This window comes from Anticarsia gemmatalis, chromosome 9, assembly GCF_050436995.1.
Source record: "Anticarsia gemmatalis isolate Benzon Research Colony breed Stoneville strain chromosome 9, ilAntGemm2 primary, whole genome shotgun sequence".
NCBI classification, from domain to species: Eukaryota; Metazoa; Arthropoda; class Insecta; order Lepidoptera; family Erebidae; genus Anticarsia; species Anticarsia gemmatalis.
This window is the reverse complement of record NC_134753.1, coordinates 9341376-9360780: the sequence shown is the minus strand read 5'-3', so window position 1 is coordinate 9360780 and position 19405 is coordinate 9341376. Positions and strand designations below refer to the sequence as shown.

At 34.0% G+C, this 19405-nt stretch overlaps 3 protein-coding genes across 4 annotated transcripts; 2 read left to right on the top strand and 1 right to left on the bottom strand.

Moving 5' to 3' along the window:
- The first annotated feature begins 285 nt into the window (after positions 1 to 285).
- Positions 286 to 16135, top strand: LOC142975474 (ethanolaminephosphotransferase 1). Its single transcript, XM_076118328.1, has 9 exons — positions 286 to 563; positions 729 to 797; positions 1066 to 1258; positions 8391 to 8517; positions 10494 to 10623; positions 11810 to 11967; positions 12272 to 12452; positions 12889 to 13074; positions 13473 to 16135. Exons 1-9 carry the CDS (start codon positions 513 to 515, stop codon positions 13533 to 13535), a joined length of 1158 nt encoding a protein of 385 aa, XP_075974443.1. The 5' UTR covers positions 286 to 512; the 3' UTR covers positions 13536 to 16135.
- A 384-nt stretch (positions 16136 to 16519) lies between these two features.
- On the bottom strand, positions 16520 to 17503 carry Ssb-c31a (single stranded-binding protein c31A). 2 transcript variants are annotated; one of them, XM_076118174.1, is made up of 3 exons: positions 17430 to 17503; positions 17234 to 17328; positions 16520 to 16836 (listed from the first exon to the last, which is right to left on the bottom strand). In XM_076118174.1, the coding sequence occupies exons 2-3, from the start codon at positions 17294 to 17296 to the stop codon at positions 16573 to 16575; spliced, it is 327 nt and encodes a 108-aa protein (XP_075974289.1). In that variant the 5' UTR covers positions 17297 to 17328; positions 17430 to 17503; the 3' UTR covers positions 16520 to 16572. The 2 variants fall into 2 exon arrangements, with proteins under 2 accessions (XP_075974289.1, XP_075974290.1); XM_076118175.1 differs by lacking the exon at positions 17430 to 17503 and adding an exon at positions 17404 to 17426.
- A 254-nt stretch (positions 17504 to 17757) lies between these two features.
- Positions 17758 to 19404, top strand: LOC142975316 (uncharacterized). The gene is made up of 2 exons (XM_076118091.1): positions 17758 to 17983; positions 18078 to 19404. The coding sequence occupies exons 1-2, from the start codon at positions 17911 to 17913 to the stop codon at positions 19391 to 19393; spliced, it is 1389 nt and encodes a 462-aa protein (XP_075974206.1). The 5' UTR covers positions 17758 to 17910; the 3' UTR covers positions 19394 to 19404.
- Position 19405: the final 1 nt, after the last annotated feature.

Sequence of the window (19405 nt, the reverse complement as noted above, 5' to 3'; positions counted from 1 at the left end):
GTCGCAGATGTTCGTTGGTACTTAATTCCCAGAGGCTTGATGAGGCCACCTACTAGAAATCTTGGTTAACAAGTATGTAACAAGTATATTAGTATTTTTTTTTTTCAAAGTTTTCATACAAACAAATTATTAAATATTATAAAATGTTTGAGACATTAAATCAAAACCTCGGTCAGACCAAAGAGAACTTGATTATTCTTAAGATCCATAAACTGTTTTGCTCTATGGTATGCCATTCCGGCTGAAATGAAATCACGGCGCAGCTCAAATGTCATGACGGTAATGTCAATGATGTCAGACATTTTTTAGTTGTCATTTTGAATTGCCGGAGTGTGGTTTTGTCGGGAATTTAGGAGAAATTACGCTGTTTTATTTGTTACAAATATCGCGTAGTGATGAAGAAACAAGCGGGTTCTTACCTGTAGATCAATAATTTCGAAGTAGTAATCTAAAAGACGATGAATTTAATTTATATTGCTTCCAAATAACAAACAATTTAACATACGGTCGTCATGGCTCGTTTCCTGTCGGAGGATAAATTGAAGGGTTTTGAAAAATATAAAGTGAGTGATTATATTACTTTTCATGAAAATAATAAATGAAATATTTATGGTATCACTATTTACTATTACAATTAATATTTTTATTTAATAATCTGGTTTCTATAGTCTTAGTTTCTTTTAAGGGTTGGAGAACTAGGTATTAATGAGATATTATTGTATTTACAGTATAATTCGATAGACACAAGCGTCCTCAGCAACTATGTTATGCACCCATTTTGGAATTGGTGTGTCCAGGTAAGTTTCCATTCAAAAATATTATAATATTTTCTATTCATTTTTATACAATGTCAAATACTTAAATTTTATGAGTAAAAATAGCCATAGTCTATGGACTAGACATTAGGTTTAGTACATAAATATGAGATTTTAATTCCTTATGAAACAAAATTTCCTTTCTATGACAATACACTGCATCCTTACTACTGTAATATGAATTTAAAAATAATTATTATTAAAGTATTTACATTTGAATGATCAAATTAACACTTTTATAAATTTTCAGTTTTGTCCTGTATGGGTGGCACCGAACCTGCTAACATTCACTGGTTTTCTACTGACGGTCCTCAATTTCTTCCTGTTCACATACTACGACTATGGATTCCATGCATTGACCAAGGAGAATGTCACAAAAGACTATATACCTAATTGGGTGTGGGCTGTGTCAGCTGTCAATTTGTTTGTGGCATACACATTAGGTAAGTTTTAATTAATTTGTAATACACCTAATATCATGTCTTGAAAATGCTTCTATGGCCCACACACACTGTGGCTATGGCAATAGAATATAACAATAAATACTGGCTGGCTTGGTGTTATGATGAATCAAAACCCAAAGCTAGATTCCCAGTTCTGCACAAGTGTCATATTACCTACCTGATTGAGCAGTAACAGCAAATAATCTAATAATAAAAAAGTGTCAAAAATATTTGTCAAAATCCCATCTGATAAGCTATGCTCTACTTATTTGGGAATGCTTAAACTATAAAAGAGTGAAAGAGAGAGATAAATAAACCAAATAAACATTCACAGGCAGGTTAAGCACCCATGTGTTTCTTGAGCAAAAAACAATCAACATTGCAAACTTATTGCAATCAGTGACTAACAGCAGATTTTTTGTGATTGGCTTGTTTTTTCTAGTATAAGGAAAACTATACGAAAATTATGTTCAATCAATGTGTATATTAATATTATCATTCATGACTAGGTAGAGGTCAGTTACCTGTCTACTGAACTTCTAAGTTTTTTTTATCTGCAGAATACTGAAATTTCAAAGCGTACAGTGTCAGCTTATAAATAAAAAGTTGTAGCAGGCCTGTGGTAAAAAAAATACTGGTTTTTACTCTAGCATGTGTTACTATGTCCTTCATGCTAAAAATATCTCGATTTACATGAGCAATAAATTGTTAAATCCAAAATAAATTAAGCAATTTTATCAGTTAGGTATATAATTTATTTATATTAATATAGGTAATAAGTACGCGACTTCGGCATCGAAAGATAAAGTGGCGATGTATAGCGACTTGCTATTGGCAAAACCAATCAGGTGATCGGTTTGAAATAAATTTTATCTAAACGTCTTTTACGACACGTTAGACTTGCGGAAAAGTGGCACGATTACAAACATTCGATATTAGTGAAAGAGAGAAAAGTGTTTTGCATTTTTGCTTTAAGGGCGTTGATCAAACTCCCATTCTCTGATGGACAGACTCGATAGATAAGAATCACCCCTCTGGTAATGGAGTCCACGCCCGCATTGAAATTTTTATTTTAGTATCCGACAAACGCCCGATTTCTAAGGTACATTTAGCAGTAGTGTATCTATTAGCGTTTAAACTCATATGAATGCATTATGTAAACCTTTCAGGGAAAAAGAAGCTTAAAAAAACTACAAATATATCTGTAAAGAATAAGTTCAGTGATGACTGCGATCCCCCAACGTTTAACAAAAGTACCTACCGACCTACCTACCGGAGTGATCGCAACATTGCGAATCGTCTCTAGTCTCTACATAGTCTACATAGTATTGGTTGAGTGATAGTCGCCGTCGTATGGTCATTATACAACAATCATTCGGCCTCAACTACAACGAACGAGTGCATTCACTCTCTGCATTAATGAAACTAGGTAATACAGTTAAAAGATTATGAAGCACTCATAGTCAGGGCTGAGTTTATTACCGTCATACCACTAACATACTTAGTTAACGTGACCTTAGTTATGTGCGTAATATAATTAAAAATATCTCATATTACAAAGTCACTAAACACGCAGTTACACGACGTAATATGAAAACAATTTTGAACTGTTGTAAAGTTAATACCTAGCAACAATATAAAATACGATCAGAGCAGAAATAAACTGGTCCTTAAACTGTTACGTCATTTTAGCATTGTGAACCAATCATCTCAAACGTCGACGCATTTTACGTCGGACTTGCTAAATATACTTACCAAAAACGTTACACATTGCGTTTCTTTTTAGTTTTATTCGATACAGTAACTAACAACTTAGTTTACACTCTGTATAAAACATTGTTTGTATACTACTTAAGTGGCACTTAAATCTGTCATTGAAACAAATTTTGTAAAAAATCTGAAAGGAGTAATGCTACAATACCCCTGATAACACAAGTTAGATACTTTTTATCTCTTCAAATAATCAGATGACCTTTTGACCCGGACAGAATCGCGGTAAAAGCTTACATTTTATACAGGATGTGTAAGCTTTGGAGGAAAAAAACATGAAGGACAATGCTTCGGGAAGCTGTATCGTACGTGATGATAAACAACATAGTTAAAAGTTATCAACGCATATATTTATGTACAAATATATCACAGAACTATTTACAACTACTATCAAACGCACGATAACGCGTACTAATGCATACGTATTAGGAACATTGTCTGAATCTATACAATGAATGAGTAAAAAATATTTACGGTTCATGATCACGAGTTTATAATCTAAGTAAGATGACTTACCTAGATCCAATTATTGTAAATTACCCGTTCCTCGAGACTTAAATTTTGAAGTGTGGTAATTAAAGTAAATAAAATTCAGTAGGCAGCAGTCACCTACATTTTTTGTTTTCTATGCCTTTGCTAAGTTAGAATGCGCAATATCTGTTATACGTATAGCCAACTGCCAACTGTCTTTATGTTACTATTTGATGGCCAGGGTAGTGAGACAATGAGCTTTTTTCGTGACAATTAATGGACTAAAGCTTAGGACACTAGGTCTTAAACTTTAGTTAAATACTACAACCCAAACTGAGCCACGGGCAAAATCGAGACTAAACTTATATTATCGTATCGTTGCCAGTCATAAATGACTACGAACACAATCATGATATGTATGAAATCAAAACCATATGAAATTCAAGAATATTTAGATAGTAACGCAACGTGATTGCATTGGGAACCGTCTGATCTTTCATTCTTATTGTTGCCCTTTGTTATCTAATGTTACATTAAATGTGTCGCATTGATAAAACCGTAGTTTCAACACATCCTCGTTCCTTAGAAGTTCAATCTATTTATTTGTGTTCATCGATACTATAACTACTACGCAATAATGTAGAGATCGATATATTTATAGTATTTTTATTACTCTTCTAGAATAGGCTCGCGTAATTTTCATTGTGAGCTTTTATGGCTGCTCGACTCGGGTCGTAAAAAAATAAGCTGCTAGAAGTTGTAGTGCGTTGTTTGTAGATAAGTAGAAATTGTACACAAAACTGCAAAATAACTAGTCTTAATGCCGTGAATTGAACTTCAATCATATAAGCACAAAACCGCCAAAAAAATTCGTTGTTGGAGATACATTTTACTACAAAAAGGAATTAATCTATCGAAGATCTATCGAAGCTAATAAATAGTACAAATCGACCTTAAATCTATAACCCCCGGTTTCTTAGTAGATTTAGCGGTAGTTTATCTGTTCAATAGCGTTTAAACTCATATAAAAAATCACTCAAACTCATAGTAAAATGTATTTCCAACAACGAAATTTTTTGTTGGTTATAATGTTTATATGACTGAAACTCATTTAAAAAAAAACGCAATTGAAGAAACCAGGGTTTAGTCTGGTAACTGGTAACATCCCAACAAAACCTTCGAGATTATGGAGTCGGGAATCTAGATTATATTTCATCTAATCTTCCTAGTATATTCTCTAATCCCTTTCCATATTGGTTTACTTAATATTGCGCAATTATCCAAACCTATAGGTATCTATCGTATAATGCAAAACGTCATGATTAGCCGGAATCGTATCTCTCTCTACATCTATAATATCAACAATCAGTTTTATCTAAACCTAAACCATGCCAATAATGCTTGGTAATCGGATTTTAACCTCAATTTGCTAAAATCTGCTTTTAATTATCATTTTAAAATCATATCATGCTTACAAGACATATTATATGTATATTGACTGCCTCCGTGGCGCAGTGGTTACCACGCCGCTACCATTACGGCGGGAGGTCGTGGGTTCGACTCCCACACGGAACAATTATTTGTGCGATCCACAAATAATTGTTTCGGGTCTGGGAGTTCTTTGTGTCCGCTGTTTGTATGTTTGTAAAAGTCCCAAGACACAAGAGCAATTTTTAGTATGGGAGTTGTCTTTTTAAAGCAACTCGTCTTCGTAGAACTCCAAAATCCTTGACGATTGCGACTAGTTTAATTGCATGTCAAATAACACCTCGAAGTATTTGTTATTTGAGTGTTTGTCTTGTATAGCCATAAACCCTCTTTGTGTTAAACGAACGGAACATTATCCTCTGTAAATTGACGTCAAGACATAAATAAATCTTAAATCAAGTGGCCAACAAATGCAATAAGAAGATCCGAGATAGTAATTTTTTCCTAATCTAGGTATTGTAGACACCAAATTACAATAAGTTACTATGCAAATAATAGATTTGCACATACAGAGAGAGAAAAAGAAACAGTATATAAATTTAGGTTTAAATCTGAATGTATCATTCTATGAATTTTGTTTCCAACGGATTTGTTGGCTTATAATAAAGCCTAATTAGGAAGAGAACAATGAAATCATAGTTAAATCCTAAAATCTGAAACTAGATAGGCACCTATATAGAATAAACAATGTCAATAAATAATGGCAATCAAGAAGTCCTGATATTTTTTCCGGTATGATAATATGCATTGAAACTAAACACAATTGTTTACTTTTTATGTTCATTATAGAGAATCGAATTTCTATCATCCGTATAGGTACTTATTATATGCCAAAATCGTTTCCAATCAAGTTATCTTACGAAAACAGACACGCAAACGCACTCGCTTTGTGTGAATTGCGTTTAAGTCTAAGGTTTTCAATTGTACTTCCTAATATGTTACTAACTATAACATATCTTGTATATGCCGCCTCTTGTCTTCATTTACTTAACTAATAACTCGTGTTAATAACAAATTAGACATCTTATTTAAATTAAACAATAATAATTACAAAATATTTTCTTATCTTATCGCCGCACACATGGCCCTGACGTAACACGCAGATCAAACTTATTAAACTTGTACTTATTATAGTTATTTAATAATATAATTACTTTATAAATTATATTATTAATGCGTTAGTTTGTGAGAATGTATGTATATAAATGTATGATACTCTTTCACGAAAAAACTACACTCATACTTTATAACCTAGATTAACACATAGGAGATACTTTTTACCCCGAGAAATCCTTTCACACAGACGAAGTCGCGGGTTGAAGCTGGTTCTTTAATTAAATCAAGAATATTTTGGAAATATGCGTATAATGCCCAATTCATAGGCGCCTCCTAAATAGACCGCAATCTGCGGATATGGCATACTTAGTATAAATTACCATAAACTAATTAAGTTGAATACATGTATGGATATTTTAAGGAATGTAATAAAATAACTGCCAAAAATAAACAGAGCAGTGTCCCCAGTCCTTCGTAAGTCATATAACCGGTTCGGTTCAAATAATCTATATGAACAATTAAAACTTATATAGGTGCAGTTTAAATATAAACCTCATCTTGAGACAAATTTTTGTACAACATTATTTATTTCTAACAGCTTCTAGCTTTTACCCGCGACTTCGTCCGCCACCGGAATTTTCCCATGAGAATGCGTCATTTTCCCGGGGTAAAAAGTAGTCTATGTCCTTTCTCGGGTATCAAACTATCTCCATACCAAATTTCATGCAAATTGGTTCAGTAGTTTAAGCGTAATTGAGTAACAGACAGTCACACACACAGAGTTACTTTCGCATGTATAATATATTATACATTTGTTCAGTGTGCTGAATGGAAAGTCGCTAAAGTTCAAACGTGCACGTTTATTTATCGTCTCGTAAGAGTGCGCTACACGTGGTGATGGACACGATTCGCACTGTACTTGGTATGAACGATAACCGGCTTCAGAGAGTTCATGTCACATTTGTGGATGTTTTAAACACGTCGACCTTGAATTTTGCGGCACATGTGCCTAATCTATTCACTAGATGATAATTTAATGATGCGTGCCGATTCAATTTTTTGGTTAAAACTTCTAAACCCGGATATTATGCCTACTGATTAGTTTGATAATGTATGCGTAAGGTCTTATCGTACGTCAATTAACGTGTCTCACCTAGGTCAGGACTAGTCTTAAGTTATTTGCAATATTGAATCGCCCATGAATATCGTAATTTTTTTGTATCCATGTTGTTATATTCTACTAGCTTCTGCCGGCGATTTCGTCTGCGTGAATACATTACCCGGTGTAAAAAGTGTAAAATCCTATGTGTTAATCTATATCATAAACTATATTTATACAAAATTTTATGAACATCCGTTGAATAGTTTAGGCGTGAAAATGTAACAAACACACTGACATACATATCTTTTTTCTTTATAATTTTTTGTATAGATGACAAGAGGCAAGGTCACGCAGGTAATTTATTTTACACCGAGGACAATCATAAGCAATTTCTTAAAGATTTTTAATGTCGTAAATCACAACAGCAGGTACTTTGTATATGACATACAACACTTAACCTTTCTTGATGTTAACTTTATTTCAACGCTAATGAAGCGTGTACACAATGTTGATCACGATAACCTCTATTGCGACCCAATTAAATATTAAACTTAAGATTTTTATAATAGTAAAGTACCGGAATAGGTAATTTAAGTAGGTACTTTTTTCCTTAGTCTGGGTGAGTGTCCCACTGCTGGGCAAGGAACTCCTTCTTCCTTTTGTTCCAAATAAATCCATCAGCGGCAAGTCCTCAAATGAGTCCATGTCATCCTGCCATCTTCGTTTGTGTCTCCCGTTTTTACGATAACCATCCCCTGGCACCCATATTTAAACCCATGGATAATATATATATCACCGTAACATATGAAAAGGAAATAATTCTGGTTGTACAACTTTAAGCAAGGCCGATCGATCATAAGTTTATGAGAAACTAGCTGACTCGCGCAACTTCGCTTGCGTCACATAAGAGAGAATGGGTCAAAATTTTCCCCGTTTTTATAACATTTTTTACTGGTACTCTGCTCCTATTGGTCGTAGCGTAATGATATATAGCCTACAGCCTTCCTCGATAAATGTGCTATCTAACACTGAAGAATTTTCCAAATCGGACCAGTAGTTCCCTAGATTAGCGCGTTCAAACAAACAAACTCTTCAGCTTTATAATATTAGTATAGATTTTCAAGTGTTGCACGACCGTAACTTCAGTAACTAGACATTTATCGTGATAAAACTTTCTCCAGCTCCTTATTATAATATTGTAACTGGCTATTTCCACTAACTAAACTAGCTATTTTTTATTTTCAGATGGCATCGACGGCAAGCAGGCACGACGCACCGGCACCAGCGGTCCACTCGGAGAGCTGTTCGACCACGGCCTCGACTCGTACTCCGCTGTCCTCATACCCACGTTCCTCTACAGCATATTTGGCAGGTGACTTATATTCGTTTTACTAACAGCATCTACTAATTTTGTAAAATATACCTGAGCTCCTGTGTTCGTATAATTACTTCCCAAACGGGATTCTATTAATCCTTATTTACGAGGACGAGAAAAAACTTGTTAAAAATACGATGATTAGTGAATATAAAAAAGAAAATTATGCGACGAAACGACTTACCCCCGGTTTCTGAGGTAAATTTCGGTTGTTTATCTGTTCAATAGCGTTTAAACTCTTATAAAAAAAACTGTTTTATTGATTGGAGAAACTATTGTTAAATGTACTCAGAAACTTCCGGGGTTTAGCGGTTCCAATTAGTCGCGCGAGTCCATCAGTCTAAATTTCGATACCCAAGATTTAATTTGTTTATTGTAAACTCTACACAGCACGAAAGATTTCGTACCCTTTTTTATAGAAATCGGAAAAAATGCTATTACTGGTCATGAGATGCAGCTTGGTGAGCGGCAGATGAACAGCGGAGTCTTACAATAATCCTAGAATATCTAGAATTTTTTTTTACTTCCTCGTTGTAAGGCATTAAATACGTATTTGATACATCTTTGATATCATGAATGCGAAGTCATGATTACCTGTAATCTTTAGAAAACATGACGAGGGCGGAATATAAAATATGTAATTACCTGAGATGGTCATTTTCTATCACGTTACCTTATTATCATTGTTTACGGCAAAAAGCAAAGTTCATCCGTGGCAATGATATTAAACCTCATTGTTATAATCTGATGATTACGATGCTATAATAATCTGAATATTCTATGTAGTAGCTTATGTTTTCATTACTTTTAAATAATGCAAAATGTATGTAATCTATACCAGCCAATACCTTATTTTAGTTATGGTTCATTACCATAAGCCCAGCTACTATAGCTGGATTCTCTACCACTATCGAGAAAATTTGTATGAAAATCTGATCACTGCCTTCTAACGGGCGTCGCAAGAACTAATTTGTCAGTATATTTTAACTGTCAAACTTTCGATTACCGACAGTACCGCGCTACTGATCTATAGTTCTTTAAGGAAGGAAATTAGTTGAGAACCTCTCGTTTATTTCATCTAGAGATAAATAATATAAATAAATATGTAGAAAAATAAGCCTACTAAAACAGTAATGGTTTGTATAATTTTAACTGCCTCCGTGGCGCACTGGTTAAGGTCGCCACACCGCTACCATTGCCAGTATGTAGTTAGTACCTTAAATACTAATGTAAAATTAATAAAAAACAGGAAAACTATTGCATTATCTATTCATAGCGTGATTTGTATTATCAAAATAGTAAAAATTAACATTCATAGAGAGATTAATATTGTTTGCTGAGTGTATTAAGATTGTCTATAAAGATAATATTATTATTATTATGAATCGTATGATTTACTTAATGACTAAACCATTACACAATTTAGTTATTGAATAATTAATCATAATATAAATTATACGTACGAGTAGATTATTCGCGTCAATTGTCAATTCGGTCAGTAAACTCGATTTGGTATTGAAATATTATTCTTATTATGTTTTTGTCGCGTAATATACGTAATATCTACTTAGTTAGTGATTTATGCTATTATTTACGTAGTGACCTTCTATGGCGAGCTAATGCTAAGAATAAATAAAAAATTTAACGTTAGATAAATTTATCATAATATTATTATCTCTTTTATGTATTTCGTGCTTATACGTATAATATTTAACTTACGTACATAATTTGTATTTGACACTAGTTTATCGGTACAATATAATGCTGAAATACTATATCAAAGAATATTTTTCTTTCAAATTCGGACGAAAGTAAACGCATTAAACGTATACGTACGTGCACGTTGCATACGCTTGTATAATACGTGCAACAAACCAGAAAAGAGATAAGTAATTGGTGCTTATAACACTCGACATTATAATATCCTAATTAAATTAAATATACATTCAATAATGTCAATATATATGTTACAGAGATGAGGTGAGTCCGTTGCGGTTTCTGTTCCTGATCTGGAACATATTCTTCAACTTCTACCTGACGCACTGGGAGAAGTACAACACCGGCATTATGTTCCTACCTTGGGGATATGACTTCACCATGATTGTAAGTTACATTTATATTTTATTCTACTTTACAGTTAGTAGCATATTTCCTTCCCTTTCTTCTTTTCCTTCTGTACCATATTTAGATCATCTGTCATGTAGTTTTAGAATTTTCCCCGCTTTTGTAACATTTTTTACTGGTACTCTGCTCTTATTGGTCGTAGCTTGATGATATATAGCCTATAGCCTTCCTCGATAAATGGGCTATTTAACACTGAAAGAATTTTCAAATCGGACCAGTAGTTCCTGAGATTAGCGCATTCAAACAAACAAACAAACAAACCTTTCAGCTTTATAATATAAGTATTAAGTATAGATTCTACTTTACAGCTAGTAGCATATTTTCTTCCCTTTCTTCTGTACCATATTTTGATCATCTGTCATCTAGTTTTTGCGCAATTGAGTTACAAACAGCCATCTAAATATCCAAACTTTTTCATTTTTAATATTAGTACGGCTCCCTTAACATATGAAAAATATTGGACCGTGTGACCTAATACAAGCACTTATGTTAGCAATTAAAATCTTTTAGCTCGTTAACCCCAAACATAAGAACCGCCGGGATTTATGTACCTTTGCCATGAAACCTTTAGGTTTTTGTGTTTTTGTGTCACACACTCAATATTGAGTTTGATCACGCGATCAACACACGAATTAAAACAAAGAAATACAAATTCTAACTACCTATTAAACTTTCATATCAACTTTATTTGCTTTACTCTACACGATTATTTACCAGCTTAGGTAAAAATACGTGTAGTAGTGTTTTTCTGATCAGGGTTTTGATAAATTAAGTGTTGACATTTACATTTTTATACATTAACTGGGCTATGCCGCATAGCAGCTTAGAAATCGATTGGCTCTATAAGCTAAGCTTAGAAATCGACCAGAACAAAGATAGGAACCGCCATTTGCCATGGACTTGAACTTGATAGATTGGTGTTAGAGATGTGATAGACCTTGGTACATGTGGGTGTGACATAAATATACATTATCCACTTTACAGGACTTGATCACACTTGTTTATCGTGGCCATATGTCCCGCTCCCGGGCTGTGTATCCCGCTGTCACCAACTCGATCAAATAAGTCGTGCTTTGGACCTTTATTAGTTGCCGTTTGTAAGACTGCGTGAAAAATTTTGCTTATACCCAAATTAAAAATAATAATAATATATTGTTTTGTGCAGGGTTCATGTCTGCTCTTGCTGTCCACGTCGGTGCTGGGCCCTGAGGCGTGGCACGTGACTCTCCCGGGCGGCATCACGCCGGGCGTTATATTCGAGTTTGTGCTGTACTTCTCCGCCATGCTCACCAGCCAGACCGTCATCCTGTGGAATATTTACAAGTGAGTATTGGGAAAAGTCTCCAACTGTAACAATTTAATTATTTTCCGATAGTTTATATTTAAATAACTTTTATGTAATGTTGTGTTTGTAGCCATAGCTTTTGCTTCTCGTCATGGAAATAAGGTGTAACTATAGCTAATGACAATGCCAGTTTTCTAGCTTAGAATTAACGTTCTTACCTATTTGAAGCAATAGGTAAGAATACCTACACAACAAGTATCTGAACTCATCAAACAATACTCTAATATTTTCTAATACTTATTCAATAATTTCTGACCAGTTTAATAATGTATTATATTTCAGGTCGTACCGCGACGGCACAGGCAAAATGCGTCCGTTCACGGAAGCTATTCGGCCGCTAGTGCCACTGTTCGTGTTCTTCGCGCTGAGCACCACGTGGGCCATCTACTCTCCTACTGACATCATCAACCGCGCGCCGCGGCTCTTCTATATACTCACCGGCACTATATTCTCTAATATTAATGTGAGTCTAACGTAAATGGTATTTTTAGGCCTAAAGCCGCTGTGTTTTAGTACTTTTACTATTCAAAACGTCAATTTTAGGTGCTAGCTAACTACAATAGGTTTTTTTATTGTAAAAGTATGCGATTTAGTTACCGACTGGGAACTTGGGCGGCTCAAAAATAATATGTGTTCTTAAATCGTATATTTAAGTCGTGTATTTTATGTTCGTAAATCTGTGTTCTAATAATGTTCACTTCTTTAGTTTAATATTGCCGTAATTTCAAGAAATAAAATTTCGAATTTTTTAGTTAGCTTCCACGTAACACGTAAAGTTCGTTTACACTCGTATCCGTAGACTGATCAACAAATTTGAGGAGAATTTGTCTTTGTTCATCGTGCCTATATTGATATGATTTTAATTTATTGATAAATTATTGTATGTTGTTGGCGGTCAGTGTCGGCTGATCGTGTCTCAGATGAGCGACACGCGCTGCGAGGCGTGGAACAGCCTGCTGGTGCCGTACGGGCTGGTGCTGGCGCTGGTGCTGGCGGGCCGCGCCGCGCCGCTCACCGAGCTGGCGCTGCTCGCCGCGCTGTGCCTCGCCTGCTCCGTGGCGCACATACGATACGGCACGCGCGTGGTCAGTACGCACACACACACACTACACACGCTACTTGCACGTTATAAGACAGACCCGAGCGCGAGTCCACCACAAGATTCTTCTAAAAACGCGCTCGTTCCAGGCTCTTAAGTCACACTACACGAATTTGTACTCGGCTCGTGCTCGACTCCTCTGTCGTAGACGCAGCATACACAAGTCCGAATGAATATACAGATAAAAGTAAAAGATTCTTATTAAGTGTCCTTCCTATTGTGTTTTAATAATCCAATAATCAAATATTTTTAGCCGTTTTGTAGACTTACTACTACGACTTTATCCAATTTATTTTTTCTTACTTTACGCTAAAGACATTGTACATCTAGTACAACGAGTGATCCAATCTATGCTAATAAATGAATCTTCCCGTATTGTTTCAGGTACAAGAAATGTGCAAACATTTCAATATCAATTGTTTCCATATCAAACCAAAGATAAAGTAAGTAGTCTTGTTCGTCGATTACGACCGAGTGTTATGAATGTTTTAGATATACAGAAATATCGTATACTGTGGTTGTATTTCAAAAATAAAGGTATGCGATCATATACCGGACGATGTATACATAAGTAGTTAAAATATTTGCCGATCGTTGCCACTACGTGACCGGGGCTGTGTTGGCGCAATTTATTTATTCTATTTTAATTTATTTTTATGTAGTGAGTCTACTTTTATTTCCTGGAGTTTATTTCTAATTTACATAAAGCAATATTATCATATTTATTGTGAAAATAATTCATTATTTCAATGATGAGGGGAACCTTTGTTAAGGTCTTTATTAAAAGGTGAACTACGTATCGCTTGTGACTCTGGCATAGTAAATATCGACGATTTTTTATGAAACACTGAAAAGCGCCTTTAGCAGACTCTTAAAATCATCATATTATTATATGATATGGTCGTTCAAATGCTCGCGCGATCTCGTGAGCGCGATGTACACAGAAAGATGTTTTTTTTATTTTATTTTCTAGATTTAAATATGCAATAACCCCATGTGATTTAATTTGATATAATTGTCAGAGTTGCAAGTGACACCACGTGCTAAAAAAATTAACCCTCATTCTTTCAAACATTGTTAAGCGTGACAATTATTTAAGATGAATGAATCTCAAGCAGATTGTTACTTTTATGACAGTGGCAGGAGTTGCTACAACTCACATTTATGTTTTGTGTCTCGTATATTGACGCGGAACGCCGCCTACACAAGATTTATATAGATCTGAGTAGATGAAAATAAAACTATGATGTTAAGGTATTCAAGTGTTCTAATCAATGTTTACTATGAACGCGTACCTTTATAGTAGGTACTGCTCTCTGGTAGAAGTTGCAGCTCTTAAATAATGTTGTAGTACATTATATTTAGACGTGTGTGTCTTGCTACACACATATTCGGTTCGGCATTAGTTGGCCGGGCCGGGCGGTAAAACCAGCTAAGTATGTGTGAATGAACGTTCGGGAAAAATGCCGCTCGACATCACCTCGTCTGAATCGGCCCGATCAGCACAAGCCCAACAAGTGCAGTAATTGCTTCTAGACGGTTTTGTTGTACGATAAATACTGCCGAACCGAATATGCCGGCCGGAATATGTGTGTAGCAAGCCCAACATGAACGGTTAATTGTAACATTAATTTATATTTGTGAAATTTAACCGTGCAGTGAGCATTTATCTAGCCGTTTACTCTTAGTACTATCCAATACTATTTTCTGAGTGATATTACAACTATAATTATTATAAGTTTTACAAATTGAGGACCAACAAGCAAATGAAATCCACTGACCATATAAATTTATTATTAGTCATGAATTTTCTTGCTCTAATTTTGTAAGTCGTGTAAATATAATTTTAGTCCAGGGTAAAAGATTCATATTTATGTTACATGTTATAAGAACCATATATTGTATTTAAGTACGTATTTACTTTATTATACAGCGCACTTATAATGTAATGGTTACTATTTTTATTAGTCCTGGTGAAACATCTTTTATAGAAGAATAAAAAAATGTCCCCAGTTTTACCATCACCGTTGAGCTAATTAACTGGAATTCTGACAGACTTTCGTGCATTTACTTTCGCTATAATGAAAGTAAAGTCCATGCCTTAGCTGGAATTCAGCTTAAATATCACTGTTAAAATTAACGATTTAATTCCAATCTATGGTTCTTATTAAAAGTGGCTGGGCATTTATAAAACATTTATTAAATAAGAACTTAGAAAACAGTATAAGAGTTATGGTTGTTAAAAAATGAGGTCCTTTTACAAGGTTGGACATCTACCTCTATTCTTGAATATTTTTTTTTTAGATCTTTCGTGGCGGATAGAAAGTCTTGGTTATAATAAGACTAAATCATAACGTTACTAGTAAAGCTAGTCATGTTTATTAGTTAATAAATTGTTACTCATGCCATATAATGTCATACAATAGTTATGTAATTTCATGCCAAATCTCCATTTAGATTTAAATTAGTCAATTTTTAACAATTTATATGTATATCACTGTCTATATCGTTATAGGTGTCTAGTGTAAATGTATTTTTTATACTCTCATTTTCTGTCTTATAGCTCAGTGTTATAAAGTTAAATAGCATCTAAGTCGGTCGGCGTATGTGTTATTTTTGGTTACTTTTATGGCGGGCCATGAGTACCTTCCAATGTTAAAACGATATAATGTCGATTTGTGTTTTACATTTCTCGCTAGTTCATAATATATGCTGTACTTGATGTCTATTCCAATACCTGTGTTTATTTGTGTACGCCTTAACCAACTTTAGCCGTTACGTCCAGAAAACAGTAGCTAATGCTTGAGAACTGACGTACAATTTGTGTATGAAGTCCTCGGCAAAAGTTTTAGCGTTTGTTGGGCTTATACTCTACCTATGACGAGTAAAGTGATGGTTGCTCAATACTGTACCTGTTTTATTTTAACATGTACTCGTTATTACATACCCTTCAAGGTTTTAAACCGAAGAATATAAACTGCTGCGACTCTGCTTCATCTGTTTTGTATTTAATAAATCTTGTACTGTCAATAAACGAATTTATTAATTTTGTGACTTTTATTTATAAATGAGATTCACCGAAATTATTTGGTTTTAGTTACGATGCTTACAAATTTTAGCAGGAAATAAGGTTTTTCCTTTTAGATAAATTACCTACCATTCCTGTCTACTAAGCGCCTGCAAATTAATAGGTACCTCAATATTTTCCCTTCCAACTACAATTGTTATTATTATGACACTACAAGTGAATACTAATTATCTTACCTAATTTGTTAAATAGTTCTAATAAATTCAAAGTTAGTAATGCTAAAATCTGCAAAAAAGAGAGTTGTGAGTAAACAACCTCTGGCAACAGCAACAGTCATGTGATCAACACATACAGTGTATGTTACCAACCAATTCTACTAATGAGTATAAATTAAACACAACAATCAAAATCAAAGAAAACACGCTTTATTAAAAGAAACAACAATATATTTTGCTCTTAGCACAAGGAACTCAATGTTTCATTAATTTCGTCACCCAGTGACAATAACTTTCTCCATTGCTCAGGAGTCATACTGATTCCCTTCTTCCCTGGTAACAGTTCACCATTCTTTTCATAAAACTCCCTTATATCTACATACACCTTTCCTTTGAACTCTCTTACTTTGATTAACTTTTTACCCTGAAGAACCCAAGTTGGTTCCTTATCATCAGTCCTGTTACTGCTGGCAGTTTTGGCTTTCTTCTCTGGTGGAGGATTTCTCTGTAAATAAAATAAAATAAACGCTTTGTAGATAAGTAGGTACATACAATCTAAATGACCTATTTAAGTTTTAATCCTAAGCAGTGGTGTAGTCAGACAAATAGACCAACATATTGGACAGTTCACCTCAGTATCTAACTGTAACTGTAATTGGTCAACACTATTAATATAATTGTATCGATGTATTAACATCAGAAATCATTCAAATTAAATATCGTCATGGAGATTTAGTACCTACTTAGAAATTTTCAACACGCTTGTGCCAACCTATAAATAATAGCTATTTTCAGTTACGTCTGCATTCCTTGAACAGAACAAAAAGTGATACCTATTACTGACCACTGAAAATTAAAAGTAATACAAATATACTATCGATTTATACGGTAATTTAACTTACATCAACAGGTCCATCATCGCTGTCGGAACTGCTGGAACTTGCTTGCTTCTTATTTTTTGGCATTGTGCAGTTTTGAAAAGACTAATTAGAAAATACTGTGGGTAAAAAGAGATTTGGTTTAAAGTTAACACTAATACACAAGTAAATTAAAATGACAAACAGAAGCTAACAAAATTATCTTATCGCTAAAATGTACCGGTTTGTCACGTTCGGAAAATATTGCAATAGCAAACTTTTAATTTTTTTTTACAACTTTAGCAAAACTAGTGTTGCCAACTTAATTAAGATAAACTGATAAACTGTCAAAGTTCTAAAACGTTTTCTCATCGCTCACATTATATTAAGCAACTTAAACAGCCTTGATTCAATAAAAAAACGTACCTAGGCTAGTTTAGGTTTTTTTTTTCTTACAATGCCTAGTGCTCTAAGTAGTGTTCTACCTTTTTTTTAAGTAACCTAGCGGTAACGAGTTCATTACTAATTTTCGTTTCGATACATCACTATTATTTATCAGCAAGCAATCAATAATGTCAATCTGACATTAGCGTGATAAACATTACCCAATGTAATTGAGAGGTTATGTTATGTTTTCAATTGAACCACTGGAATTGTAAAATACAAAAATATTTTTTATACAACTTTAGAAACAAAACAAAACGAATTTGTAATTTGCTATTATGTTAAAGCCATGGAACAGCTCTACAATTTTGCCACCTCCTGTGAATATGTTTTTATGTGCAACAAAAATTGGTATGTAAATGATATAAATTATTTAATATATATTTTTTTAAATAAAATTAATACTATATTATGAAATGACGCAACATATTTTTTTCATTTATAGACATCCCGTTATTAAAACATGTTTGCAACAATATCTTCAAAGTGCTATCCAAGCAGTCACCGCTGCACAAAGAAAGTGCTTTATGCTCAAGATTTCTTTACAAGTATGATAGAAAATTTCGAAATGATATTGGGTACAGGAATTTTAAAAAGGTTCACACAGCATTGAAGAAATATCTAACTTTAAACTTTTTGAAAGATGTTGAAAATTTTCTATTGGCTCTTCCATCAGAAACGGAGGATGAAAAGTATTTACCAACTAGGCAAATGTTGGAATATGTTCTGTTAAGAATGATAACATTTTCCATGATAATGCTGAGGATCTGTGTTTGTTCTAAACAGGCATCAATCTTTTATTTGAACAGGATAAAGAGAGGTGAGAGTCACTGGATGAGTTTGTTGCCATATGGTCTACTGAGCCGATTGTGGTCCATGACTTCAGTGCTTGTTCAGCATTCTACCACCTGGTACTCAAACTTGTATCCATATCTAAGTAAACTAGAACTTAAGGGCCTACCATTTTTACCTGACAACTATGAATTACCTGTTGATCTAGGAGAATGGCTAGACTTAAAGAACATTGATAACTTTGGCAGATTTGATTGGGACCAAAAGCATTTGACTGACACAGAGAATGGTTTACTTGATGATGATGAAAATGATCTTTTAGACAATATACTGAGTTTTGTGAATGAAACTAATAAAAGCGATTCAGATGAAGAATTAGATGAACAAAAATCAAACAGTAATGTCCCTGTAGTTAGTGTACCAGAGACAATTACACTAGACATTGGTAAAAAATTGAGTAGAGAAAGCTTCAAAATGGAACAGGGTGAAGTTATATCCAGAAAAGCTCTTGAAATAGATCAAGGTCAAGCTATATCTAGAGAAAGCTTCAACAAAGACAAAGGTGAAATGCTTTCAAGGGACAGTTTCAAAGTACTGATGAACACTCAAAGCAAAGAAGTTCAAGTAAATCAACAAAACATTGCTAAAAAACCTAATGATGTAAAAAAAGAAAAGAAAGCTGCCAAGAAGGCTGCAAAACAAGCTGCAGAAAAGACAAAAACTGTAACAGAAATTAATGAGCACTCACATACAAAAGTAACTAATACAGATTCTTTGAGAGAATTTATCAATAAGGAAGAAGGGTACAGAAATGATGGTGACAACAGAGCTCTCACAGAACACTTGAGTCTTATGCAATGGCATGCTCTCAAAAACATATTGCTCAAACTATGTAATGTCATTACAAACAAAAAAGTAGACAAGAAATTCCAAAAAATATGGAAAGAAAAATGTTTAGATTATAAGTAATAAAACATTTTA

What these genes read in the sequence shown, in the direction of transcription:
- LOC142975474 (XM_076118328.1), top strand. Translation starts at nt 513, where the DNA reads ATGGCTCGTTTCCTGTCGGAGGATAAATTGAAGGGTTTTGAAAAATAT. An exon ending in TTTGGAATTGGTGTGTCCAG is followed by an intron (nt 798 to 1,065) that starts GTAAGTTTCCAT and finishes ATAAATTTTCAG; the next exon opens with TTTTGTCCTGTATGGGTGGC. An exon ending in TACGATACGGCACGCGCGTG is followed by an intron (nt 13,075 to 13,472) that starts GTCAGTACGCAC and finishes GTATTGTTTCAG; the next exon opens with GTACAAGAAATGTGCAAACA.
- Ssb-c31a (XM_076118174.1), bottom strand. Translation starts at nt 17,296, where the DNA reads ATGCCAAAAAATAAGAAGCAAGCAAGTTCCAGCAGTTCCGACAGCGAT. An exon ending in GCGATGATGGACCTGTTGAT is followed by an intron (nt 16,837 to 17,233) that starts GTAAGTTAAATT and finishes TTTTATTTACAG; the next exon opens with AGAAATCCTCCACCAGAGAA.
- LOC142975316 (XM_076118091.1), top strand. Translation starts at nt 17,911, where the DNA reads ATGTTAAAGCCATGGAACAGCTCTACAATTTTGCCACCTCCTGTGAAT. An exon ending in TTTATGTGCAACAAAAATTG is followed by an intron (nt 17,984 to 18,077) that starts GTATGTAAATGA and finishes TTTCATTTATAG; the next exon opens with ACATCCCGTTATTAAAACAT.